This window comes from Sphaerodactylus townsendi, linkage group LG01 (genome assembly GCF_021028975.2).
Source record: "Sphaerodactylus townsendi isolate TG3544 linkage group LG01, MPM_Stown_v2.3, whole genome shotgun sequence".
NCBI classification, from domain to species: domain Eukaryota; kingdom Metazoa; phylum Chordata; class Lepidosauria; order Squamata; family Sphaerodactylidae; genus Sphaerodactylus; species Sphaerodactylus townsendi.
The window spans coordinates 91,579,698-91,605,815 of record NC_059425.1 but is presented as its reverse complement, the minus strand read 5'-3'; the positions used below and the strand labels follow the sequence as shown (position 1 = coordinate 91,605,815).

Sequence of the window (26,118 nt, the reverse complement as noted above, 5' to 3'; positions counted from 1 at the left end):
GCTTCACACCATAGAATCATAGAGCTGGAAGAGACCCCATGGGCCATCAAGTCCAACCCCCTGCAATGCAGGAACACACATTGTATAGCAAATGGCATATATGTAGTAGATTACTTAATCTTTTTTTTCTGTATGTAAAACTTCACTAGATAGACAAATGTAACTTCTCTACTAAAACACACACACACACACACACACCAGCATAATAATGTGCAGTTCACTAAGCATATCATACTTTTCAAAAAGAAATATTTTGGTCATGTAATGAAAATGAATATGCATCGTTCTGATCCTGCAGAAAACTGGAAATAGACATTAGAAGGTCTGGAAAATAGAAAATAGAAAACTGGAAATAGACATTAGTGTAAGGTCTTAATTATGCAGACAAAGGAAATACCAATACTGTTTTAATGTGACATTTAATGACATCTTCAGGAATAAATCTGTGTACTTTTATATCAAGAAAATACTTTGAAATTCAAGCATCTGCTCTAACTGAAGACATTGTGAAATTGCTATGAGTTTAATTGTGTTTGAAACAGGAAACAATTCATATTTTACTATAAGCAACATATTCAGGCTACCTGAAATTTTATTCTCAGATAAAAAGAAGTAATTAAACTTTTCAATCACTTGCTGATACAATGGCACAATCCCAGTCAAAATTACTAGCCCTCATTAACACTGCTAAACATTGCAAATGGGAACATCATTCTAGAGCCATGATACAGATCTACATTAGAAAAAGTTGAGACTTCTCATTTGTCAAGTAACATAAAAAGACACAGATTCTGAGATGTCATTGCTTTCATGCTTCTATAAGGAAATAGCATCTAACGTTGAAGAGGAACTCAGCTGTTCATATGACCCTTCGTCACTTTCTGTACTTTCTTCACTTGCTGGAAGTGACAAGAAACTGTTCATCATGTCCCAAAAACTCCTTATAATAAATAAGACCAATTACTATTAGTGAAAAATATACTTAGGGTTTATGGTTATACTATTAGAGCTGGACAGAGAAATTCAACAAAACATGTTTCAGTTTTCTGACATCAACTTTCCAATTCAGTCACACTTAAAAGAGGTACATTCCAAAGGGGCACATTCCATATGCATCCACTGTATCCAAAGTCACTAAGGGTTGCAAAGCATCTCAAAGATTAACACGTTTACTGTGGCATGAGCTTTTGTGAGTAAAACCTACTTTATCCAGTCTTTCCGGCAAAGCAGATTCTTGCTCATGAAAGCTTATCCTACAATCAAATCTTTAAGATATGAGACCCTTTCTTATACAAAATAAATCTTGTGTATGCCTAGTTGTACCCGGATGTAGATTGGGGATAGGCATTCAAATATGCACACACTGAAAGCAATACTATACAGACAATAGTACTCATTCATGTATGCACATTCAGATATTCATCTGATTAATGCCCTCAAATTTCTGACCCAGCAAAGAAACGCTCACAGATGCCTGTGCACACACATTGCTCTCCCTGTGTAAATTATGATTCAGCATTAGGGATTGTTTGCAAAACATGCTAAGCCAACTGGGTATAGCATACGTATTTAAATATTGACTTAGTCACAGACATAGGCCCCACATTCTGCCTTCAGCTCAGTGGATAACATCAGAGTACCTGGGATGTTGCTCCTTTGGGGACTGCATGGTTGCATTATTAATCTATAAAATGGCTGATAATTAATGCCATTTAAATAAGCTTGTAGGCACCAAGGGCAAAAAAAGATGATACAGTTCTGACTTCACACAATTAGACAACCTCCTCCAATTATGCCTCCAAGACACACTTTGATTCTCCAGTTCCTCACAGTGTTACAGTCTCTCTAATCTACAATGGAGAAGAGTTATGCCAGCTCCTGAAATGAGAATCATAATAAAAAGAGGGCAAATTTTGGGAGCTCCCTCATTTATTAACTGTCTTATTATGCAAATATCCCAAGGCACTGCACAATTCAAAAGAGCTCACACATGCTCGTTGCTGGGAGTAAATTTTAAAACAGACTTAAAGTTAGCACATTTCAAACTATTTAGTGAGGGCACCTCCTTAACTGTCTTAGGGCTAATTACTTTTAACAATTAACTGCCTATAAATGAGACTAATTAACCGTGTATTCCAGTATTATCTACATGTAATTGCCATAATATTTTATTTCTAATAACCTCTGGGATGGCCATATTTTAACGATTTTAAAAGACTGCTGAATTTTCGCTTCTGACATAATTATTTTCATTATTGGTTCCGGAAGACAAGCTATTCCCATCCTTCTAAATTTCCTTGGTTTGTTGCAGCTAGCCATGAGGAGATCTGACTTCCTCTTCTACAGTGCTGGTCACCTGTCCCTGCTGGGCTCCTCCCTTGCATTCAAGGAGCCTTTAATTGACTCAGCAATAACCCCATTACTGGAACATCCTGCTAGCAAAGTTCTTGCAGTTCTTGCTGCTAATTAATCAGAATCTTCTTCATTTGACCAATTGAGTTTTTATTCCCACCAGCTGTTCCAGAGACACAGTTGGGAGGCTTGCAAAAATAAGTCAGCATTGCTGAGGCTGAATTGCCTGTTTACTTATTCCATGGCTGACCAGACTATAATGATGCAGCCATTTACAATTTGCCTGTTTGTGTGTGTGATGACCACAGGTGATCATGAAACAGGGTTTCATGATCAAGTTGTGAAATGTAGCATGCAGAGATGGCAGAGAACCAGATAACAACACTTAGCAATTGGGAAGCCTTTCTCCTCCTTGACATATGAAGATTCTCTGTTTACTCGCTAGTGAGGGAAATATATCTGAACTTCTTCATGAGTTCTCTCCTCTGCCATCATTGTATATGTACTACACCTAATGTTGGAAGGAAGCACAAAATATGAGTTCTAGAGATCTCTGGTACAAATTAAGCCCTTCTTGGATCATATAACACTTACTCCTGATTCTGTGGAGTGAACTTCTGCTTCCTTAATGAATCTCTTAGACTGTGTTCAACTTCCTACAAAACAAAACATTAAAAACTTCTAATATTTCTAATAAAGCTATTTCTTTACTCAAAACAAAAATGAAAATAGTACTTGTATCACACATTTCAAGTGCTCAAAGCTTATAATTTCATTATATCAATAATCTTTTATAAGTTGAATCATCCAGGATTTTATTATGTCCCTGTGTGGCCCCTCACCTGGCTCCACCCCAGCAGAAGCCCTAGACTGACTGCACTTACTTGGTCTGATGAGGGGGAAGACTTTCCAGAGGAAACCAGGGATAGAGGTACACAGAGACTCTGCTTTGCTACTGGGCCTCCTACTGATCAGGACCCAAGAACCAGCCCAAGTAACAGCCACCTTTTCCAACAATTGCTAGTTGCCTGCCAGTGACATCATCAGCCATCAACAAAGAGCCAGCAGCAGCAGCAGCAGCAGCAGCAGCAGCAGCAGCAGAAGAAGAAGAAGAAGAGGAGGAGGAGGAGGAGGAGGAGGAGGAGGAGGAGGAGGAGGAGGAGGAGGAGGAGGAGTTTGGATTTATAACCCCCTTTCGGTCCTGTCAGGAGTCTCAAAAGGACTTACACACTTCTTTCTCTATCTCTCCCCACAACAGACACCTTGTGAGCAGAAGCGTATCTAGGGAAAATGTAGCCTGGTGAAAAATCTGAGTTTTACACACACACATACACCAGATATGGGCGGCCATCCTCTCCCACCACAACCAAACAACTTTTTTTTGCACCAGTTCTTGAAGTCAGTGTATGGACCCTGGGGGGGGAGGAGGGGTGGGGGTGATTTTCTGCCCCCTACATGACTAAATGGCTGCAGCCCAGGAACATTTGATCCCATACGTCCTCCTAGGCAGTACGCCCCTGCTTGTGAGGTAGGTGGGGCTGAGAGAGTTCCAAAGAACTGTGACTAGCTCAAGGTTGCCCAGCAGGCTTTATGTGTAGGAATGGGGAAACCAGTCCACTCAGATGGAAGAGTGGGGAATCAAATTCAGTTCTCCAGATTCTCCATCTGCTTTTAACCACAAAACCACACTGGCTGTCTGAATTTGTTCGTAAAAAGTTCTGAACATTATCATGAGTTCTGAACTTGTTCATGAATCTCTTAACTTAATGCTAGTTATTCCATTAACTTAATGCTAGTTATTCTTAATGGTAGTTATTCTTAATAACTTAATGCTATTCCATTTAATTCACTTAGAAGAAAATTCTCAAGTCTCTAATAATTTAAATTTATTTATTTATTTGTTTGTTTGTTTATTTATTCGATTTTATAGGCCGCCTCATCCCCAAAGGGCTCTAGGCAGCTCACAACAATAATCCATATGGAGTGACACCAGAGGAAATAAAGTCTCAGTGAAACAGCAGTATGACAGACTGTTTTGCTCAGAATGCAGGGCTGGTTTTTCATCCAAAGTAACTGAGGTGGGTCCCTAATGTGCTATCCGCACAGCTGAAGTTTATTTTCTTCCTAGCAAGTTTGGCAGAGAACAACCCTCGTCTATCTTCTCCTTGTGTGCTGGAACATCAATATCTTCACACAGGTAGAGGTTGAAGAGGATTTGTTACTCCATCCTACTCTTGCCTACTTTCCTACACCTGATCAACACAGTCTTAGCTTTCCAAGACATTAATTTTTAATAGATCAACTGTCTGTCTTCCTTCATTGTATAATACTGTTCAATTTATAGTGCAATCCTAAATGAATTATACCTGTCTATTAAAAATCAATGAACTTAGAAGGATGCAATCCTGTTTTTGAGTGAACTGTCCATCATTGGTGCAGTATCCCAAACCTTTAAAAGCCAATATTTTAAAAAGGGATAATTTACCTGCTTTTATTGCTTTCCTTTTTGTACTTATAGCATTCTTGCTGGAACTATGAAATCTGCCACCATTTCCCAGTATTCAAATTCAACCACATTTTATATGTCCCAGTATAAAGGGTTCAGATTTTAGCACAGACCAATATATTTTTAATCTGCTCCAAAATTATTTTAAAAACCTTTTTATTTTAGGACATGTCTCAAAACTATACATCATGTTTGCAAGGGCATGGTGGTAGAAAGTGCCATCAAGCTGCAGCTGACCTATTGCGAGCTCTTAGGGTTTTCCAGGCAAGAAACATTCAGAGATGGTTTGCTATTGGCTGATTCAGTGTAGCAACCCTGAATGTCATTGATTATCCCTCATCCAAGTACTGATCACGGACAGTCCTGATTAGCTTCTGACATATGACAAGACTGGGCAAGTGTAGGCCATTCAAGTCAGGACCAAGATGCTGGTATTGATCATGAATCCTTTTATATTTTATGGTCTATTTATCTTAAAAACTATTTACATAATATGAATCTATCAGACTGCTTTGGTTATCTTCCCATGCCATTTTTCAGGAACCGTGGACTTCCTTTGTGATTTCCTATCCGAGTATTAACCAGTGCTGTCCTTACTTAGCTTTTGACAACTGAGGACATCAGGCTACCCTTGGCCATCTGGGTCATAGAATCATAAAATCATAGAGTTGGAAGAGACCCCAAGGGGCATCAAGGTCCACTCCCTGCAATACAGGAATACACAATCAAAGCACTCCTGACAGATGGCCATCCAGCCTCTCTTTCAGGATGAATCAGGGTCAAGGCAACAAGTATTTTAGGATTATTAGAGTCCCCATATTATAAAGGGAGGGGCTGAGGCTAGCAGAATTTGTGACAGAGATGAGATTTCAGCTCAGGACTTTCTGATTTACAGTTCACCATCTTATCTATTACACAGTACCAGCTATTTGAAATTTGATTTTATATAGTGGCTGAGAGACCAAATCAGGAAGTCTGTGGTGTTGCTCTTATCTGCTATGAACTTATCAGGTAGCCTTGGGCAAGTCATTCTGCTTTAGTGCTCCACTTCTTCAATATGAATAATAATAATAGCATCTAGCTATGTTACAGAATAATTGTAAAGCTTTCATCAAGGTAATATATGGGACATGCATTGAACACTTGAAGATGCTATATAAATGGCCTGTTGTTATTGTGATGAGTTGGGGTCCAACAGAAAGTCATGGGATAAATGGTTGATGCAACTGGAAAATTTCCCACTCATCCAAATCTTCCTTTCCGGAATACTTAAAGATGATCAAGCTGATTAATCCTTCTCCTATTTTCTTTCTTTCACTTTAGTTTTTTCTCCACTTTGGCTTAGTTTAGTAACAGAGAAATCATGGAGAGTACAATAAAGGTCACAAAATTCACACACACATATACCTGCACCAGTTCTGAGAGCTCCCTGACCAGTTCTGTGAGTTTCCTCACTCCTTTAACTGGTTTTCAGCAGCACTCAGCTTTCCTTGTCTTCTGGAGCATGCTCAGCCTTCATCAAGCTGCTTTGTGGTTGTTTTTGTTGGAATAATTTACATGTATACATAGATAGGTCCTGGCCTGTATAGTCCAGGTCAGCCTGATCTCATCAGATCTCAGAAACTAAGCAGGATCAGCCCCGGCTAGTATTTGTATGGGAAACCTTCAATGAATACCAAAAGGCAAGTGGAGGCAAACCACCTCCAAAAGACTCTTGATTGGAAAACCCCACCAGTGGGTTGACTTAAGTCAGATGTGACTTGACAGCAAAATAAAAGAGAGAGTTCCACAAATATGTAGAAATTTCTGTATTGGTGATCCATGACCTAATTTTGATGCTATCATAATTTGAATTTATTATTTTTACTTATTTTGTTTTAATGTTTTAATGTTTTAAATGTTTTAAACATTTATTATCATTATCAGTAGAACTTATCAGTAGAACTCAAGGCTGTTTACAATATAAATACAATGATTAAAAGACACAATAAAAACAATATGAATAAAACAATTATAAAAACTGGTGAACATAGAACTTCACCATTTAAAAACTGCAGTTAGGGTTGCCAGTAAATAAAAACAAAATCAGTCAAATGCAGTCCTAAATAAAACTCTTCAACTGCCTCCTGAAGATCACAAGTGAGAAGGCTAGATGTACTTCCATGGGTATGTTGTTCTATAATCCATGAGCTTCTCGCTTTCCTATTATGTATTATAACAATTTTTATCACCATACAAAGAGCTAGTAGTAAATTAATAGTCACAATTACCTAAGACTAGGCTCTTAGAAACACAGAGTTTAAAGCCCAGAATTAGCCACACAATCTCACCTATTTTATACCTCATGGGTAAGCCTTGGATAGCAAGCCAAGCCAAAATTTAATATTTGGAGACAGTAAACACATGGTAGAAAGCCTACTACTAATACAACCCTTCAGATGATTCACGTCAATGAACCAAACTACAGGCTATTGGGGAAAGTTAAACATGTGATCAAAAGTATTACAATGATAGGTGTGGTTGGAGTCAATGTTCACTCTTAAAGCCAGTCATCACTTTTATCTCTCTGAACCACTTCATCATAATGGGGTGACTTTCATAATACATGGAACGGGACATCTAATTTCACAGGGCCTTTCCTTCAATCCCGTTCCATATTAGGCCTGAAATCTTTTGGAGTTTGTAATTAGAAACGGACCTATTTTGAGCTCCTCGATCCCCAGAGGTCTCCATTCCATCCCTTTTTCACCAGTTAGATGAGAGTAGCAGGGAGAGCAATAGCTATGATTCAAGCATGGATGTTAGTATGAACAAATGTAGCAGCACATTAGGAAGTAAGGGAAATGTTGTTCCCGTGCTTCCCAGGTGGATTCCGCATGGGCCAGAAACAGTGGTGTGAAAATGGTGTAAATCCTTTTGTACCATTTTAAACCATTTTACACTGTTTTCACACCACTGTTTTAGGCCCCTGTGGAATCCGCCCCAGCATCAGGGATGCAATGAGAGGACTGCAAAATAAAACATGTTTAGCAATCAGATTTCAATGTCCTATCAACTGAATGTTCCAGATGTTCTGGATGGAGCTCATAGGATAAACGTTGGCTAAGCTGAATTAATGACCCATTCTGATAAAATGTCTTCATACTATGTTCCACCAGATCAATTTCAGATGCCATCCCATAGTTGAGAATTGTTATACTGTGGTCCTTTCCATACAAATCTCCTAAAATATCTGGAAAACATTTTCAGCCCCCCCCCCCCACTTTAGTATAACGTATGTCCAATCTTACCCCCTTGAAATGATTCCTGGTCGCCATTAGGTGTCCCCCCTATTTTTTTAATTAAAGATTTAATGCTTCCATGCTTCACACCTTCATGTTGCAATTTCCTTCCTTTGTATAATTGATGCCTCAAGGATTAGCCCCCCAAAATAACAAAAACTCACAGAAATTATGGGAAATGGAGGGGAAAGAGAGACTGAGCTCACAAAATGGCACTGAGGAGGAAGTTCAGGGACAGCAGAGAGTCATAGAAAATGTTTTAAAGAGATCAAACAGCAATAGAGCCATTTAAAAAATGTTTCAGCCAAAAGAATCATTTTTAAAAGAGATTCACTGAAAACCTTTTGAAGCTGAAAATAAAATGTTTTCATAACCAAGGGGGCATGGGAAGAAACACTACAGAACTCCATTTTATTTCCTGTCTAAACATTTTAAAAGGTTTGTGCAGAAAGGATCAGTATCAGATTTGGCTGTAGTGCTACTGGCCATGGAGACCTCCACAGTTTCTCCACTGGGCACTATTTCAGATAGTTTGCATGATTTATAGTTGCCCTTGATTATCACTTAAGCTCTGTTTAGTGAACTTACCTTTATTTGCTTTCTTAGAAACTTGTTAGATGCCTCAAGCTTCGCTGCTTCATTCTACAAAAACATGAAGAAAGGTTTTCTGAAATATTTCACCATCTTTTGTAATCAGCAAACAATTGAGTCTTTTGATCAATGCTTAAGACTGAGAAGAGTCAGCAACTCATATCTGACAGTTATGCAGGACACAGGATGGGGACCCCGGACCCACCTTGTGTAATTCACACTATACCAAAAGGCAGTTGAGAGTTCTTTCTTCCCTAACAGAGAGCATACCTTATATCAAGGTTCCCAAGCCATAGCTCATGGGTGCAAGTGCATCTGCAGACATCTTTTCTTGCACTCACTGACACTCACTGGGAATATGGCAGATTTGACTTTGTGTTTATTTTAGTATGTGTAAGAGAGTTTTCCTCATTCCCACTGATCTGGCACAAGTAATTTCTTTTACAGCTCCCTTTTTGTATGGTTGTATTGTTTCTCCAGCAGTTGATACCCACACTTTCCCCTTTCTCCCAAGTGCTTTTTGCTATGGGATTTTTTTTTAACCTTGGGAATTCTTTTTATTGAAAAAAGTTCAAAAAGCCTCCCCCCCCAAACACACACACACATCAGCTTCTTTTCCCTCCAAACTAACTAGAGAAGGGGGAAGAAACCTGTCCCCACTCCCCAGGCAGTTGCTTTCATTCCCTCCAAAGCAGTAGCAATCATGAGGAGGGGGAAGGCAAGCAACTGTACATTAAATATTGTTCTGTTTCCTACACTTGTCAAAATGAGTGCAGGAAAAGTTTTCAGAGCTCTGGACAAAAAATTTAACATTCCCAGAAAATCCAGAGGTTCAGGTATAGTGGTTTAAATTTTTCAGTAAATCTCTCTGCTAAAGAAAATGTAATAAACATTGGCACCCCAGTGGCATCTGTCACCCTCTAAATTGAAAAAAAGAAATATCAAGGAGATGAAGGGAATTGTTGGATATGAGGAACGGCTAATGCACATTTTATTATACATTTATGGTGGGAATGCAGCAGAATGATAGAATATTGGAATATGATTGCTTCACTGATCTCTCTGGGTATAAGGAAAGACTTACTATTATCCTCTAAGTTTTTCTTGTTGAATTGTGTGAATTTCTATCTGAAAGAAGTCAATGCTGTACTCAATGCTGTAACATAGGCAAGATTAATATTTGCCCGATATTGGAAGAATATATAATCCCAAAGAAGGAGAAGTGGATGGAGAAGCGGATGGAGTGTATTTGACTGTGTAAGCTAACCTGTTACATGGTCAAAAGTCTGAAAAGTTTGAAAAACCGAATATTTTTCTGTCTAGATTAGAATGAGAAGTTAGTTTAAGCTTGTATATTTTGATGTCTATCTATTTAGTAATTTGTGTTTTAGATTATTGTTTTTATTTGATTTGTTTTAATAAAATGTATTTTTAAAAAATAAGTGGGGAACCTTGCAATAACCCAGGACCTACTTTTTAAAATTCTGACTAGGAAGAAAAGTCTTGCGGGTGGGAAAAACAAATCTGTGTGCTGTTCAGCTATTGCAATCCCCAAAATGCACAACATCGGTGGTTTCTGCACAGGGCAAATATAACAGGAGTAGGACGCAATATAAACTATTGGGGGGACACTTCGCACAGGCCCTATTCCTAAAATGAATCTGCCCCGTTTTATTTCTCTCAACCTGGGATTTTTGAAAATCACTAAGCCAGCCATCCTTTAAAAAAAAATCCTGGGTTGGAGCTGCTTCCCTATGAACAGCCAGGTAGGAGGCACTTTATTTCCCTCCCTTCCACTGCACCATACACAGTCAGGAAGAATCCACCTGCCATTGTCCTGCCATTTCAGGGAGGCCCCTTTCTCTTTTTCTTTTATTTTGCATGTTGCACCTGCACAACTATGCAGGTGCAGTTGATCATATTGTGAGACCATCGGCATGGCTCTGGGGGTTCATTTCTGCATGCCTGCATAGCCACACATGTGTTGCAGAAACTTTAATAAAAAGAGAAGCGTCTCCATTCAAAGGTGCAAAAGCACCCCGGATTGTTTCCACGAGCTCCAATCACTGCCTACATGGCATGCATGTGAATGGGAAAAAGGAAAACAGATTCCTTTATAACAACTGCAACCCATGATACATTTGCTGTGCAGAACTGACAATTGAAAGACACTTTGAAACACAACATAGCAATTTTCCAAAGAACTATCCACTCAGTCCTGAGATCTGTAAAAAGGAAATATCTGTACTGTTACCCAGGATGGAGACGCAGTTTCTCAACAATGTGGGGAAAATTAGCTCAGAGCAGATTGCTTATTAATATTGCAAGAGGCTGGGTAGGGAATATTTAATACCAATGTATACCAAGATCAGTTCTGCAGAAGAAAATCCACAGAGAGGAATAGAATACAGATTTGACAGTCTTTATTATAGGGATAAGAGGTTCACAAGAACTTGATTCAATGCAATAAACACACACACAAAGATATAAATAGGTTGGAAAATAGAATTGGAATAGAAAGGGGTATGGAGGGTAGGATATTAATAGGGTGAAGAACCACCTTGGGGAGGGGGTCAGGACAACCTTTGGGAGGTGCTAGGATAACCTCTGGTAGGTGTCCAGATGGATTGTTTGAGAAACAATAGAGTCCATTGTAAGATGGCCAGGAGAAGTTACAGAAGGGAGTATCTGGGTTAAGATAATCAGGGGAGGCAATGTCATCAGGGATCCTCTTGTGGCTGGAAATGAGTATCCATTTAGCAGGGCTACTGTATCGTGTTGAGGACACATTCTTCCCTGGCTGTGGAGGTGAAAATGTGCTGCTATGGCAAGTAAGCTGAGAGCATGAGAACAGAAAGAAAAAAATTCCTGGAAGTTCATTGTAGGTAGACATGGCTATTGCCAGAGAATTGACTCCCCACCTCTGCAATGCCAGGGTCACCCTTTAGGCTGGTACGCTGGAAGGGATACCTGTAAATAAGCACTCCCACCACTATGCCAGAGTGGTATGGTAACAGTACAGAAATAAAAATTTGCTTGTCTTTCAAGCCTGGGGTGCAAAGCAAAAACACTACCAATGCATCTTTTGTAGCTGCAAATTGTGTGTGAAAAGGAAGAAACCTTTGGAAGAGCTGTGCAAATGTATTTTTGACCACTGGTGAGTGAGTTTTTTGAGGATTTTTACAATGTAGGTAAAATTATGTCTGCAATCCAGAAGCTGCAGTTCTCTCGGAACACAACGATCAGAAGATTTGAATTCATTTCTTGTGACCTGAAATATCAGTTGCTGACTTGCAGAAATGTCTATTTGATGGTGTATATTTGTTATATTTGAATTGTTCCATGCTTGTGGTTTGCTTTGTTTATAGAAAGAAGATAAGATGTAAATATTTGCAATAAAAAGTCCTACCTGTAATTCTTTAACAGTTTTCTCTCTGATGCTAGCAATGCCAGCAGAAGACATAGTGTCTTTAATTTCTTTTTCCATTAGTTGAATCTCCTCCCACTTGGTGAGAATTTGTACCCTCAGAGATTCAAAGTGCTCACTGATGGAAAGAGGTGCCTCCTCTTTTGGTGATTCTTCACGTTTAGATGATTCTAGCATGAAGAAAGGGTTACATGGATACAGCCTTGTGGTTTCAGCTTTAAAATCTTGCAGCAAAGTCAATATACTTTCTATCAATAAAAATTTCTCCACACAAGGGATAAATTAGCTAGCAGTCAAATATAGCCAATAGGATTTCAGTCAGTTATCAGTATTGATGACTGGGGAAGGCAATGGCAAACCACCCCATAACGTTTTCTTCCTAGTAAACATTTTGATGTGATGGCACCTCATGGATCAGTATTGACCTGATGCTTGCTCAATGGAGTACCTTTACCTAGCAGTGTGCAGAACTCCACCGTAACACTCTAAGACTGCACTCAGATGGCATTTTCACTCACTTCTTTGCCATTCTCATTACTCCATTCTCTACTCCTTTCCCATGTGGGGAATTCCACTTGGAAGCTACCTCAATGTTCAGTAGTGGGACTTTCCCCTGACTTGCTATGGCAGTGGGGGAGCAATGGGACTGCATAGTCATCTCCAGGAGAAGCCCACATGTGTCTCACCTGAGTGTGGCTGGCTGCTTGTTAGTGACATCAGCAAGCAATGCCAACACATGTCCAGAGGAGGTAGAAACAGACCATGGAGAAGGGACTGGCCTGAAGGGCTTGGCAGTCCAACAGGATTGATTGGCAAGCTCTTGGATGAGCAGCAAGCAAAAGTGGGAAGGAGAACACAGCAGGAACACCTCTGGAAGTAGCTGAGCCTTTGCTCTGGCATGAAGGGAATTACAAGTTTAGCTGGGAAGAAACAGGGAATGAACATCAGTGTGCAGGGACACAAATTCCATATAATAAGGGCCCAGAAGCAGGGGAGAAAGTGAAGACCTGATTTGAAGGAAAAAAGAGGAGAAAGCGGAAAAGGAACAAGAAGTTGCAAACCCTTATCCTTCTACTCTGAGGCATTGCACAATTTCCAAAGATTAAGCAGAGATGGCTAAAGGTGAGGCCCATGAATTAGACAAGGGGAGTGGTGTTCTTTGATGACCTATGATGGACAGGTGCAAATGCAGATGGTAACTTAGTTCCTCCCATGGGGGTGGAAAATGACATGAAGTCACAGCCAACTTAAGACAAGAGATGTTCAAAGGTGGTTTGCTATTGTCTGCCTTGACATATTGACCATAGTATTTCTTGGTGGTCTAAACAAGGCCAACCCTGCTTAGTTTATCTCTGGCAAGTTCAGGCCAGTCTGGACCATCCAGGCTGGGCAGATCCATAAAAAACATAAACCATGATTCTCAGTTTAGGATCCTGACTGGAAGGGGTGGGATTTACTTTGATGAACCCATTTGCCTACATTTGTACATCACAGGCAATCAATTAGTTCTCAGCACAGATTCTTTGTGCAAGGAGGGAAGGGAGAAGACAGAGGCACACATGTGAGGATGGCGACAAGCAAGCTTCCTGCACATATCAGTTTAATGTCAGGTTAAAGTGACATCTGAACGTAGCCTATCTGTATAGGCTTCTGCTCAGGACAATTGTACATAGGCCAATAGAACTATTCAACCCTATATTACTCACCTGACTTTTCTGAGACAGACTGACTCACCCACAGTTCAATTTCTAACTCATTTCTGAGTCTAAATTCAAGAGAACAAGAAAGTGATCTTATATTAATTTAACCAAATACTATTGTTAAGTCTTGTACAATATACACAAGATGCAAGCCAAAGTATGCAGTCAGTATGGTGGAGTGGTTAGATTGTCAGATTAGGATCTGGGAAGTGCAGCTTCAATGTCTCACTCTGCCATGGAATGACCTTGGGCTAGTCACACGTTCTCAAGCTAGCCTAACTCACAGGGTTGTTATGAGGAGAAAATGAAGGAGACGAGAACAATGTGAGTTTATTTACACTCCCAATCCTATATATTCACAAAATAACCACCACCAACCCTTTTCTCAAACAAGATCAACATTCTTTGGAAACTGAGCACCCTTATTAGGGGTTAATTGTAATTAAATTAAGTGGAATATATTTATGTCTATTACATATCTCTTTCTCCAAAAAGTTCAGTCAGGGTTGGCATAGGTTCCCTTTACTTTATTCTAACTATGCCCTGGTTTAGATGGTTCAATCTAGCGGCTAGCCTGATCTCACCAGATCTCAGAAGCTAAGTAGTGTTAACCCTGGCAAGTATTTGGATGGGAGGTCTTCAAGGAATAGCAGGGTCATGATGCTGAGGCAAGCAATGGTAAATCTCCTCTGAACATCTCTTGCCTTGAAAACACTATCAGAAGTAGTCATGTCACAGATGTGATTTGAAAGCAAACACGCACACACACAAAATGTATGTGGTAGGTTAGGCTGGAAAAGTAGTTGGCTCACAGTAATCTAGTGAGCTTTGCTGGGGCCCTGAATCTGAGACTCCTCAGTTCTAGTCTGACATGGTAACCCCAGTATCACTGAGTAACCCCAGTAGTTCTCTGAGTAAGCATGTATAGATGTGGACAGCATGTAGTTGCAATCTTGCATAATGTATTGTCAAAGGTTTTCATAGCTAGAATCAACCAGCTGTTGTGGGATTTTCATGCTGTTTGGCAACCGGACTAAAAACTACTCAACCATGGCCACACAGCCCGGAAAACCCACAACAGCCAATCTTACTTATTGTTAACCTGTTTGCATTCCAGTGGGATGAAAATAATTTACATTCCATTTCACAGGTAAAAGCAAAGGAAACAGTATTATGTTAAGAGCATGAATCATGCCATGAAAAGCAAGATGGTAAATTGAGTAAACCAACTTTCTGTTCAGATGAAAGAAACCCCAACAGATTGGGAATGGCCAATAAGAACATGCATGTATGCTAGCTATTTCTTTCTGTCCTGCAGCTAGTAACAGAATTGGCTCCTGGCTATGTGTGAAACTCTGCAAGGCAAGTCCAGTTACAGGCCGTGATTCATTGTCTGGAGAACAAATTCCTATTTGTTCCCAACTGAAGGCCAGAAATTCTTTGCTATGTAAACATCTCACAGTCTCACAACTTACTCTTTGTTTCTTTCTAAGACTTTTTTGGACTTCTGTACAAGATCCTGGAGTTGATGCCTGGCCTCCACAATATCATGAGTCTTCACTGCCCTCTTCTCCATACCTTTTATTTCATTCTGCAAGGTCTATTTCAATGCCAGAACATAAATGAAACATTTCTTGACATTAACTTAGATAATTGTTACAGACATTTGGTTATAGAAAGACATTCCTCCCCCCCCCCCACTTCCCATGGAGAGCAACGGAAAAGTTAATGCCTACAAATGGACAGAACGAGGACCAGCTCATCCATGCATGTACTTCGTTGTTCGATATTCGATTAGTCAGATCAGACTGGTTTTTTTGTATGAGTTAAGACGATCTAGGAATTCTGTCTTTGGTATGTGACCTATGACGGCTTGTTCACATATGAAACTTACTCCTGGATATCACAGATGTCAGGTGATGAATATGGTAATGTTAGGTAGCTCTGCCTTTGCACAAGGATGTCTAGAATAAGAGACATGTCATATAGCCACTGCAGACATTTTCCCATGATAAATAGGCTAATCTTGCTAAATTTTGTGACTGAATTTTTAAGACAAAACACAAAAGCCAGAATCACATACAACACAACACAACACAGAGAGAAAGTCTCTACCCAGCAACATTCTATAGTCTGAATGCTTGAGGAATAAGTTCACACTGAGGCTTGTTACTTAGAGTGGTGTACTGCTAATGTCCCCAAGCACACGCCATGTCATCACGTGGGGGGCACCAGGCGCTGGATGGGTCTCCTCTCCCACAGCATGGCAACCTGGCCAGTGCCCAGCGACTCCCTCATGCTAGGGCATGAGCTGCTCACTGCAGCCACAGGCCAGCTCCTGTCCACCCAGGGAGGCTGGAGAGGACAGGAGCTGGCCTTCCGCCACCACTGCCGTGCACTCCTTGGTCTGTTTGGTGCCCATGCCACAGCCCCGTCATCAGTCAGGCCTTCAGCAGCACCAGACAGCCCGCAGCTCCAGGGGCTGCCCCAGCCGCAGCATCCGGCTCTTCAGCCAGCAGGGCAAAGTAGTTCAGCTTCCAGCTCCTGCTCTCTGTGGTGGGAAGCACCTGGCTGCCACCTCCCTCTGCTGGTCATCTCCCACCCCAGTGGATGCAGAACCAGGGAGCACCCCACTCGGAGCCACAGCCTCCACCTCCTCACCTAGGGAAGCAGGAGCCGGCCTGCAGGGAGGTCGGGGGCAAGACTTGGCAAAAGCAGCAGCCAGCCTACAGCTTGCAAAGGTAAGTGGGGGTGGACGGGCACCTGGAGCAGATGTTGCTCTGAGTGCCATTCCCCTCTCCCATATACCTCTGCTTAGAAAAGTACCAGAAGTTTATTATTGTACTACCAGATAGGAAAGGCCACAATGGAGGACATATTATAGAAAGCATGCCCACTCTCATGGTGGACAAAGGAATAAGGAGGAAGAGAAAAGGGTAATGACTAGAAGGTACCCCTGAGAGTAGCATTCTGGGTTTTAAAAAAAGATAGCAGCAGGAGTGGACAAAGGAAATATTAGGGAGCTTCATAACTAGTCCTTTACTAACTCTCTACTACCCTCCTCTGATACAGTTGTTTGTGCTAGCATTAAGCAACATTGCACAGTTCATTTGTTCCAACAAAAGAAATGTTAAAAATTAGAATTTCTGGTGTTGTGTTGTCTAGAAGAAGAACTCTATATTCAGTTCCTTAATAATTTTGAAAGACTCTCTCCCCCCCACCCCACAGTGCAGCTACTGTTGTTTTTTGGAAGGGGACAATTGTTCAGGATAGGGATTTTTAAACTCTTTGCTCTCCTGTTATTCTCCCCACACATGTTCACACAGTGCGCTTGGATCACTTGGGGATGGGGCATGTATATATCTTTTAATTTTCTCAGTGAAGGCTCACAGTTTTTCAGCAGGAAAATGTAAGGGAAAGAAAGGGTCAAGAACTTCCCCTCTTCCCCTCTATATGGCTCTTCCCCTCAAAAAAAATGCAGTCCTAGAGAAAAACTACAGATGTAGAAAATGTAGAAAAACTACATCTTTGGCAGGTCTACTCAGAATGTGGGTCAGCTCTATTTGATTGGACTTACTCCCAGGAGAAGCTTTTTTCAGATTGCACTTCAAATGAGTCTTCAAATGCTCACGGTATGAAATACAATGTGCAAGTCCTCCCTAAAATAGCAGGAACTTGCCACACAGGAACAAACATAGTAAGAGTCATGCATTGTGTTTTCTTGGCCTTCCTATAGGAGAAGTTTTGTGTAATTGTAGAGAGAATTTAAGATTACTGTTCATTGAAAATAGAAATATTACCCTGTATTGCAGTGTAGGCAGAGAATCCAGCAGGATCACTATGTAAAGCTCATATTCATTCTGTAAAATGTAATAAAATCAGAATGTTGGAAAATAGTTAAATTTTGAATAGTGTGAGAAATTGTCCTACTCCCCTTTACTTTATCTTTTGAAAATTATCTTAAATTCGCTGTAGTTCCTAAGAAGTGCAAGTCATTAAATTGACAAGATTCTAACATGATTGTACAGCTGTCAACCAATTAAGTATATTCAGTTTATTAGTCATAGGGTTTTTAATTGGCTAATTTAATAGCCAATTGCATTAACATAGATTTGCATATTACCAAAACTGAAAATTAAAGGTTCAGGGTCAGATTCCTACTCCACTCGTTACACACTCTAAGCCTAGCTTTTCTTGCATGGTTGATATCATAAGGGCAAGATGGAAAATGAGAGACCATCATAAGTAGGGCTGCCAACTCTGGTTGTGAAATTCCTAGAGATTTGGTGATGGAGTTTGTGGTTGACAGGGTTTAGAAAGGGGAAGAACCTCAGCAGGGTATGATGACAAAGAGTGTACCTTCCAAAGCAGCCATTTTATCCCCGGAAACTGGCCTTTGTAGTCTGGAGATCAGTTGTAATTACAGAAGATCTCCAGCCCCACCCGGAGATTGGCAACCCTAGTTGTAAGCCACTTTGTGTCCCTATAGAGAAGAAAGCTGGGGTAGCAATGAAGTTTTAAAAAGAGTGTCTGGAACAGGGGTCTGCAATCTGCAGCTCTCCAGATGTTCATGAACTACAATTCCCATCAGCCCCTGTCAGCATGGCCAAGAAGCTGATGGGAATTGTAGTTCATGAACACCTGGAGAGCCACAGGTTGCAGATCTCTGGTCTGGAACAATGAACTTTTAAAGGACCTATGCTGACACTGATTTCAACAGCACTATGTTGCCTCACTTGCTGTGGATCTGCATCAATATATAAAACTCAGGAAGATGACATTCTATCTGAAGATAAGACATTCTCCTGCAAAAGAGATAATGTTGTTATTATAACATCAAAGATTATCTTTTGTTTCTATAAGAGGAATTCTACCAGTTGCATCATATAACAAATGCACAGAATTTAAATTCCAATAAGGTTAATGGCTCATTCCGCACATGCAGAATAATGCACTTTCAAACTGCTTTCAGTGCTCTTTGAAGCTGTGCGGAATAGCAAAATCCACTTGCAAACAGTTGTGAAAGTGGTTTGAAAATGCATTATTTTGCATGTGCGGAAGGGGCCAATGATTTGCAGAATAGATCTGAAAGATGTGGAGACCAAGGGAATGTCCTTCTCCCTATTTCTTGCCTTATATCTTCCATTCAGCAGCTCAGTTGATGGCAAGTAAAATGGCAATCTAAAATACCACCCTCCAAAAGTTCATTGTATGTTTTATGGATATCTCCAGCTGATGACCACTTCTGTCAGACTGGGTAGGCTTTTGAAATTCTACAATCTAGGGTTAAATGAATGATTAACAGTACCATCGCAAGCAGAATTAGACTATTCTATTGAAGTCAATTGGTTTTGAAAGTTACAATCCTGCTTGGGAAGGCACAATCCTCTGCAATTCTCAGTATTATGCCCTAGCTTTTTGTATCAGAATATTAATTAGATTTAATGTTACCTTTTTAATATGCCTGGATTTTTAATAGTTTCCTGAATAAACCAGCAAAGGCAAAGTGTTATTTCTTTTCCCCATGAGGTAATCAAAATTCCGACGTTAGGGAGCACAAAATTCCAAAGATGTGTTGATAGTACTATATTGCTGGTGGGGCTTATCAGTCCAGTGTGTCATTCACCTTTTCATGCCCTGCACCAGTAGCAGTATTGGTGAATGCAAATCATGAACAATGGATTCCACCCAAACACAGGATTTGCATTCACCAATACTGCTGCTGCTGCAAGGCATGAAAAGGTGAATGACACACTGGACTGATAAGCCCCACCAGCAATACAATACTATCAACCACATTTTTGCATAACAAGTTCTATCCAAACACTTACTGATTGGTTCCCCACCCTGGGACATGGACAATATATACCCCAAACATTCCCTTCTGTCTGGACATAGTGTGTAACAGACTTCCCTCTGTGATACACCTCTGAAGATACCAGCCACAGATGCAGGTGAAACGTTAGGAACAAGATCCACCAGACCACGGCCACACAGCCCGGAAAACCCACCACAACCAGTTTTGTATAGTTTGCAAAAGGTGGGAGCCTTTCTCATCCGACAGATGAGGGCTACTGCAGAGAATGCATGTGTGTGAGCAGGTTTTTTACACTGCCCAAGTGGCAGAGAATGCTCTGCTCAGATGAGTGAAGCTGTCATGGCAGAGCATGGGGAAGAGGCAGTCCTGCAGGTATGGGGGTTGAGACTTCATAAGTGGCTTCATGAGTGACATCAGATACAGTAAACTGGTAACTGATGGGCATCCAGTAGAACGACTACAAAATGGGAATAATATGCATGCTTCCTCTAGCTCCCAACAGTAGTCAAGCTCCAACATTCTGTACCAACTAGAGTGTGTGAATTGACTTTGAGAAGGGACCTATGTACAATGAATTATAGTAATCTAGCCTGCGTGTTACTGTGGTTTCCAAACAGGTAGCCAAATGAAATGTCTGAAAGTAGGAGATAATCTTTTAGACTAGACTGGGTTGGAAGAAAGTGCTTATTGCAGCTGCAGCGGTAATATTGGATAATCTCCAGGACCAAAGTCCCCAACATAGTGCTCATGGGTATCATGGTGCCCATCAACACCTTTCCTAGGGTCAACCAAGTATTTTTTTTAAGTAGGCTGGAACAGGTGGGGCTTTTGCCCAGCAAGTCTTCTGTTTTTCCATTGGAGATTTGATTGGCTGAGTGGATTTAAAAAAAAAGCATTGTTTTCACAGCAGCTACCACCACAGCACAGCACAAGGATCTTCATTGTGTAACTAAAGGTAAGATGTGGAAGCCATATGTGGCTGGCTATATCTTCTGCAGCAACCATTTTATGGCAGCCATTTTGTGTCTGCACCCCCCACTATGTGTCAGAATTCCAAAGACTCATGCCAGCTCAAAAAGAATGAGGACTCATCCTAGGTTCTTTAATGAATCAAAAAGGTCAGCTGAACCTCATCAAAGTTCGGAAGCACAATGTCCTTCAAGATCACCATATTTCCAAGAAGCCTTATCTCTGTCTTTCCAGGATTTACTTTCAATTTGTTCACTCTTAACCATTCTGCTCACATCTGTGGCTAGCATCTTCATGGGCATGTCATAGTAAGATGTGTTTCTCTCCATGGCACAGTGTGGCACACATCTTACTGTGACATGCCCATGTAGAAGCCAGCCACAGATGTGGGCAAAATGTTAGGAGCAAAAACAACCAAACCATGGCTGCATAGGCCAGAAAGCCCACAACAGCCAGTTGATTCTGGCCATGAAAGTGTATAACAATAACCCAAAAGACAGTCTCCACACTGAAGATAGCTAGTCTTGAATGACAGCCCTTTGGATCCAATCCATGAGGAATAATTTAAACCAGCCCATGGCACATCCCCTGAACCTATTGCTGCCTCCAAATGCCTCAGTAAGATGGCATGATCTACTGTATAAAAGGCTGCAGATCAGTAACAAAATGGCCCAGCCTTTGTGTGCATGGATGGACCTGTGGAAGGTATAGGGGTCCTTGTGTCATGGATGGTCCTGTGTTAGTGTGTGAAGAAGAGTGCAGTGGAGAAGGACAACCTGCCCCCAAGCCCCTCTTTGGCAGATCCTCCCAGTGAGATGAACTTTCCAATGCCTCCCCAAAGGGACCCTGAGCCAGCATCAGCACCACCTGTTGAGCCAGCAGAACTCTTATGCCTAGAGATCTCAGCATGGAACCACCCACAACCATACTCACCCTGGCCTCTCAGAGCATCCCAGGAGGTGAAAGGCTAGAGTCAAGGCATGGACCAGGGACAGGAATACAAACCTGATCACCCAAGAACAGTATATGTGTGTAAAGAGACATCAACTAGCAGTCAACTTATGGCAACTTCATAGGGTTTGCATGGCAAGAAACCAACAGAGGATTTGCTATTTCCTATCTCTGCACCATGGCCCTGGAATTCCTTGGTGGTCTTCCATCTAAATACTAAGCAGGGTCAAGATTTGACATGATCAGGCTTGTCTGGGCAATAGAGTTCAGTGAGGTTCAAGGCCTCCCTTCTGCTAAATAAATGCTAGGAGAGACAGCTAAGTCACCACAGGATCTTGGCCCTAGTATTCCTCATGAGTACGGAAGCTGACACAGCTTGTGAGGATAAGCCAAAAGTGGGACCCACAACACCCAGGGTTGGAATCATATTGCCTACAATCCTGCTGATGGTCCTACTAGTTGCCTGCTTTGGAACCTTGTTGCTTGACCTTGGACTATTTGTGGACTATGATTCTGGGCTGTGCTACTGTACTCTGGAATGGCTTTGAACTGGAATCATATAACCCTTTCTGAGAGACCTGTTGTGGCCTGGGGCTTGCCTTCAGTCTGGTGAACAGAATAATTTGATCCCACCCTTAGTCCCCAATTGCAGTCCCCTTTCACAGAGCCAGGCAGCCAAGTGGGCAATTCCACTGTTTCTGGATCATGAGCCACTGCTGGATTATCTTGTGGTCTTTTCAGTGCATCTGTCCACATTTTTTTGCAACTCACTAAAGGCCAAGCATGCCAACCACTGGTTTCATTGCCTGAAACAGGAACAAGGATTTGTTGTGGACTATAACACGGAATTCCAACTGTTAGCCAGGTTCTAAATTGGAGTGAGTCCACTCTAAGCTGGCCAGTTTCAAGTAGGGCTCTCAAGCAAGCACTGAATGATCTGGCACAAGCAGAGGGACCCTCCACACTTCAGGATCTAATTGTACACACTGACTCTGGATCAGTGGCAGTCTGGAATCTTGCAGGCACACCCCATGGGGTCAGGGGACCAGGCCCTTTCCCCCTGTTCGAACCAAGAGCCTATTTGAGTCAAAAAGAAAAGTCAAGTTTAAGTAAATAAACTTTGCTCAGAGGAGTAAAGCAATAGCAGCAATGGCTTCACCCTTAATACAGGGAATACTAAAGTCAATATGTAGATGATATTATTCTTGTGTCTGACTATAAGACATATGCAGATAAGGGGGAAACAGGTACTTCTGCAGTATAACTCTTTGTGGAGATCTCTTCACACTTCAGGTTGTCGCAAAATGAACACCTGAGCCATAGTGACTGTGTTGACTCACACTACATAGTTGAACATGAATGAGAAAAAAGAGCAGCATAGCAGTCAAAACCAACCTACCAAGGACATGCTGCATTAAACATTAGGAATACTACAATACCTTCACTTCTTTCAGAATGTCACCAAAGATCAAAGAGCTGTTACAAATATCTTCAAACACATCACCAATAGCTTGCAAGCGGTTGAAGTGGGGACGAGTGCAATCACAAATATTCCGGAGTGCCTGGAAGATAGGCAGATTCACTTGCAATATTATTGAGGTATATTGTTCAGATGATTACATGCATTATTACAGGGTATATATACCATATTTATGAAATAAGAGCAGTTGTAGGGTCTAAATCTGTTCAATGAGAAGGAACTTTAAAATCCTGTGGGAAATCACCCCTTATTGATTCAGAACTTGTATTTCTGTTGTAATCTTTTTCACTGTCTACTGTCAAATTGTGAGTTGTTGTTGTGACCAGACAACTTAAAAAAAACATAACAAAACAGAGGCCATGGCCTTCTCTGGTATGGCTTCTTAAATACGTACTGAGAGTTGCACTGTCTCTGAATGGTCTCCTCGGGTAACAAACCAGCATAAAAGTTGTGAGCAGAGCTTTGACTGCCATTCTATTTATGCTAATAAAGGCTTGCTTGCTTGAACTGCTATTCTGTGCCACAGGGCACTTGGAGAAAAAATTACTAACAAGTAAATACATGGGTTCTGGTTTCATGCTATTTTAAAAAATCAAAAGTAAAAGAGATATTTGAATAACAAGAAGCCAATTGTTCTGCAAGGTGGCAGTTTGGGAATTCAATCAGAGACTTAATGACATTTTTCTCTCTTAAGTCTTATAATAACCAAACAACTCGTCTCAAATTATGTGAATTAGTTTGTACCTTTATTTAATTTTCAAGATTTGTGTTAGTGTTATATTCCATTTACTTACTTGTGCCAGCTTCTTTTCATGATGTTCTGCTGCTTTGCGCCCAATGAAATCATTTTCTAGCAAATCTTTCTTGACAATAATTTTTTTCTGAAATTGCATGAATCTATGAAACTGATCTGTTTTGGTCACACCAGCCAAGTAGGATGGAATGAACTGGTATTCATCTTTGGTCCCCTCTGTGACACAAAGCCGACTGTTCATAGTTGGTTTATATTTCAACATTTTCAGCTCTGGAACATCTAACTCTTCTCTGATAAGCTGCTTCGGAAGTATACCAGCTTCCTCATCCATTGTCCTAGCTGTTTTCTCTCTTTGCATTTCCCAGGAAGGACGACTGAGAGAAACACTTACTAGAGTGCCAGAGCTGGCCTGGGATACTTGAGGTTGACGATACGAATGAGCCGCAGATCTGGCTCGGATGGGAGCTGCTGTGGCATCATCAACGCAGTTGGCCAAAGTAACCTTTGTCATTCCAGTTACCACATTGAATATTCCAGGTGTTGCAAATTGGGTTCTTTTTGGAATGATGTATGCTGATTTTTTGCTACTTGCCCAGATGCGGTCCTTTATGGGGGGGTTGTAAAGCTTACTAGGATTGAGATGACCTGAGATATAAAGCTTAATGTCAGCTTTGTGGTCCTTTTCCACTCCATCTATTAGGTCTGAAAGATCTTTCTTCTGTTTCCTTTCTGCCATGTATATACTAATCACTGTATTACAAAGAATAGATTTTTCAGCTTAAAAGAAAGAAGTTTAGTTACTTAAAATATTCTAAATTCACTGGATAGTCTAATGAAAGCTACCTAATCATACCAAGCTAGCATAGCTTTCCCTACTTAATGCATCTAGACACTTAAAGGATGATTTGTAGTGCATATGATCTGACTGTCAGGGAAAATTTGCTAAGTAGCAAGCACAGGACCAAACATTCTTTGTGGGTGGAGCTACAGACTCAAGGCAAACAATGTGCAAATAGCAAAACTGGCCTTTCAAACTAAGACTGGACCTCCATTGTCTTTCACAAGCAAATCCTTCTGTGCATTTGCTGTGTGCATGTGCTATTAAAATGGCATCCACTGGTTGAAGGCCATTCCTTGGAAGAAGAGGAAAAATGGGGTTATTTCAAAAGAATATGTTTTAGGAAATTGCCAAAGAGGCAGCTACTCACACAGCTTCTGACTTTGATCCCTTTTGCAACAAGTCTTCCTACTTGACACCATGGAGGCTTGAAAACAAGATTCCCAGCCCTCAGTTGAGGTGGGGTATTTATTATTCACTAACCCCAACTGGCATTTCCCACAGCTGTTCTGATCAACAAAGCAAGAAAAAATAAAATTTAAAATTGCTGTTGGCTGACAGCATGACATCACTTCCAGCCAAACTCAAATGTGATGTTACACCTCGCTAGGAATTGGCTGAAACATGATTGTAAAACCATAGAGTTTTTTCCAGAAGTGATGCCAGTCCTCTCTAGAAACAGTAAAAAAAATCCACGGGTAATCTGGAAGTTACTTCACATAGTTGGCTGATGCCCCCCCCCCCCGCCCCAATCTCCCACTGGTTGCCAAGCCAGGTCTGGCAACCTTATCATTGTCTGGTCCAAAGTCTGCCTTTCAGCTATGAGGCTTTGTGTTCTAGCTATAAGCAATTTTCTTTACTATTGAACCATGACTCAGTGGCCTCTGAACATAGCCCATCTGATCTTTTCCTGGCAGTTCATTGAGGCTTCAGCTGATAAATTGTCCAAACACATCACAATGAGACAGCTCCACAATGTATTGGAACACAAGGAACACCTGCTTCATTCCCTGCAGTTCCTGCTGCTTGATGTGTTTTCATTGCTTAGAAACTGACTGATGTTGAAATATAGCAACAGTGTAAGCATACCATTAGATAATTCCCCATGTACACCAGTTGCACAAGCTAGTTCTTTTTCTTTCATTAGTCTTTAGCGATGCTTGAATGAAAATGACATTAACAACAAAAGTACCAGCCCAAAGAGCTGTATAACCCTTCTGCTTTCAGCTGCTGATGTATTTCAGCATGAGTTACACAGTAGCTTCTCAAATAAAGCAAAGGGCTTTTTCTCCCCTCCCTACAAATAATTTAACAAAGACACACATTTAAATTGAGACATATTTAACCCTGCACATGAACTTACATTTAACAAGCTCCACAAACTATTCAGCATAACTGCTGCCTTTAGGTTGGTTGGTTACCGAGGAGACCAGTCAAACATTCTGAGTTCC

The 26,118-nt window shown here is 41.0% G+C and overlaps 1 protein-coding gene across 1 annotated transcript; it reads right to left on the bottom strand.

Annotated features, from left to right (window-relative positions):
- Window positions 1–278: 278 nt before the first annotated feature.
- On the bottom strand, window positions 279–26,118 carry LG01H6orf118 (linkage group 01 C6orf118 homolog). Its single transcript, XM_048510364.1, has 10 exons — window positions 26,031–26,118; window positions 23,870–24,579; window positions 23,035–23,157; window positions 17,658–17,717; window positions 15,333–15,457; window positions 13,864–13,922; window positions 12,140–12,327; window positions 8,728–8,781; window positions 2,947–3,008; window positions 279–940 (listed from the first exon to the last, which is right to left on the bottom strand). The coding sequence occupies exons 2-10, from the start codon at window positions 24,563–24,565 to the stop codon at window positions 817–819; spliced, it is 1,491 nt and encodes a 496-aa protein (XP_048366321.1). The 5' UTR covers window positions 24,566–24,579; window positions 26,031–26,118; the 3' UTR covers window positions 279–816.

Excerpts from the sequence above, each read along its gene's own strand:
- LG01H6orf118 (XM_048510364.1), bottom strand. The coding sequence starts at position 24,565 with ATGGCAGAAAGGAAACAGAAGAAAGATCTTTCAGACCTAATAGATGGA. Across the intron at positions 23,158-23,869 it reads ATGAAAAGAAGCTGGCACAA|GCACTCCGGAATATTTGTGA; the intron begins GTAAGTAAATGG and ends CCTATCTTCCAG. Across the intron at positions 15,458-17,657 it reads TGCCTACACTGCAATACAGG|ACCTTGCAGAATGAAATAAA; the intron begins GTAATATTTCTA and ends GCATTGAAATAG.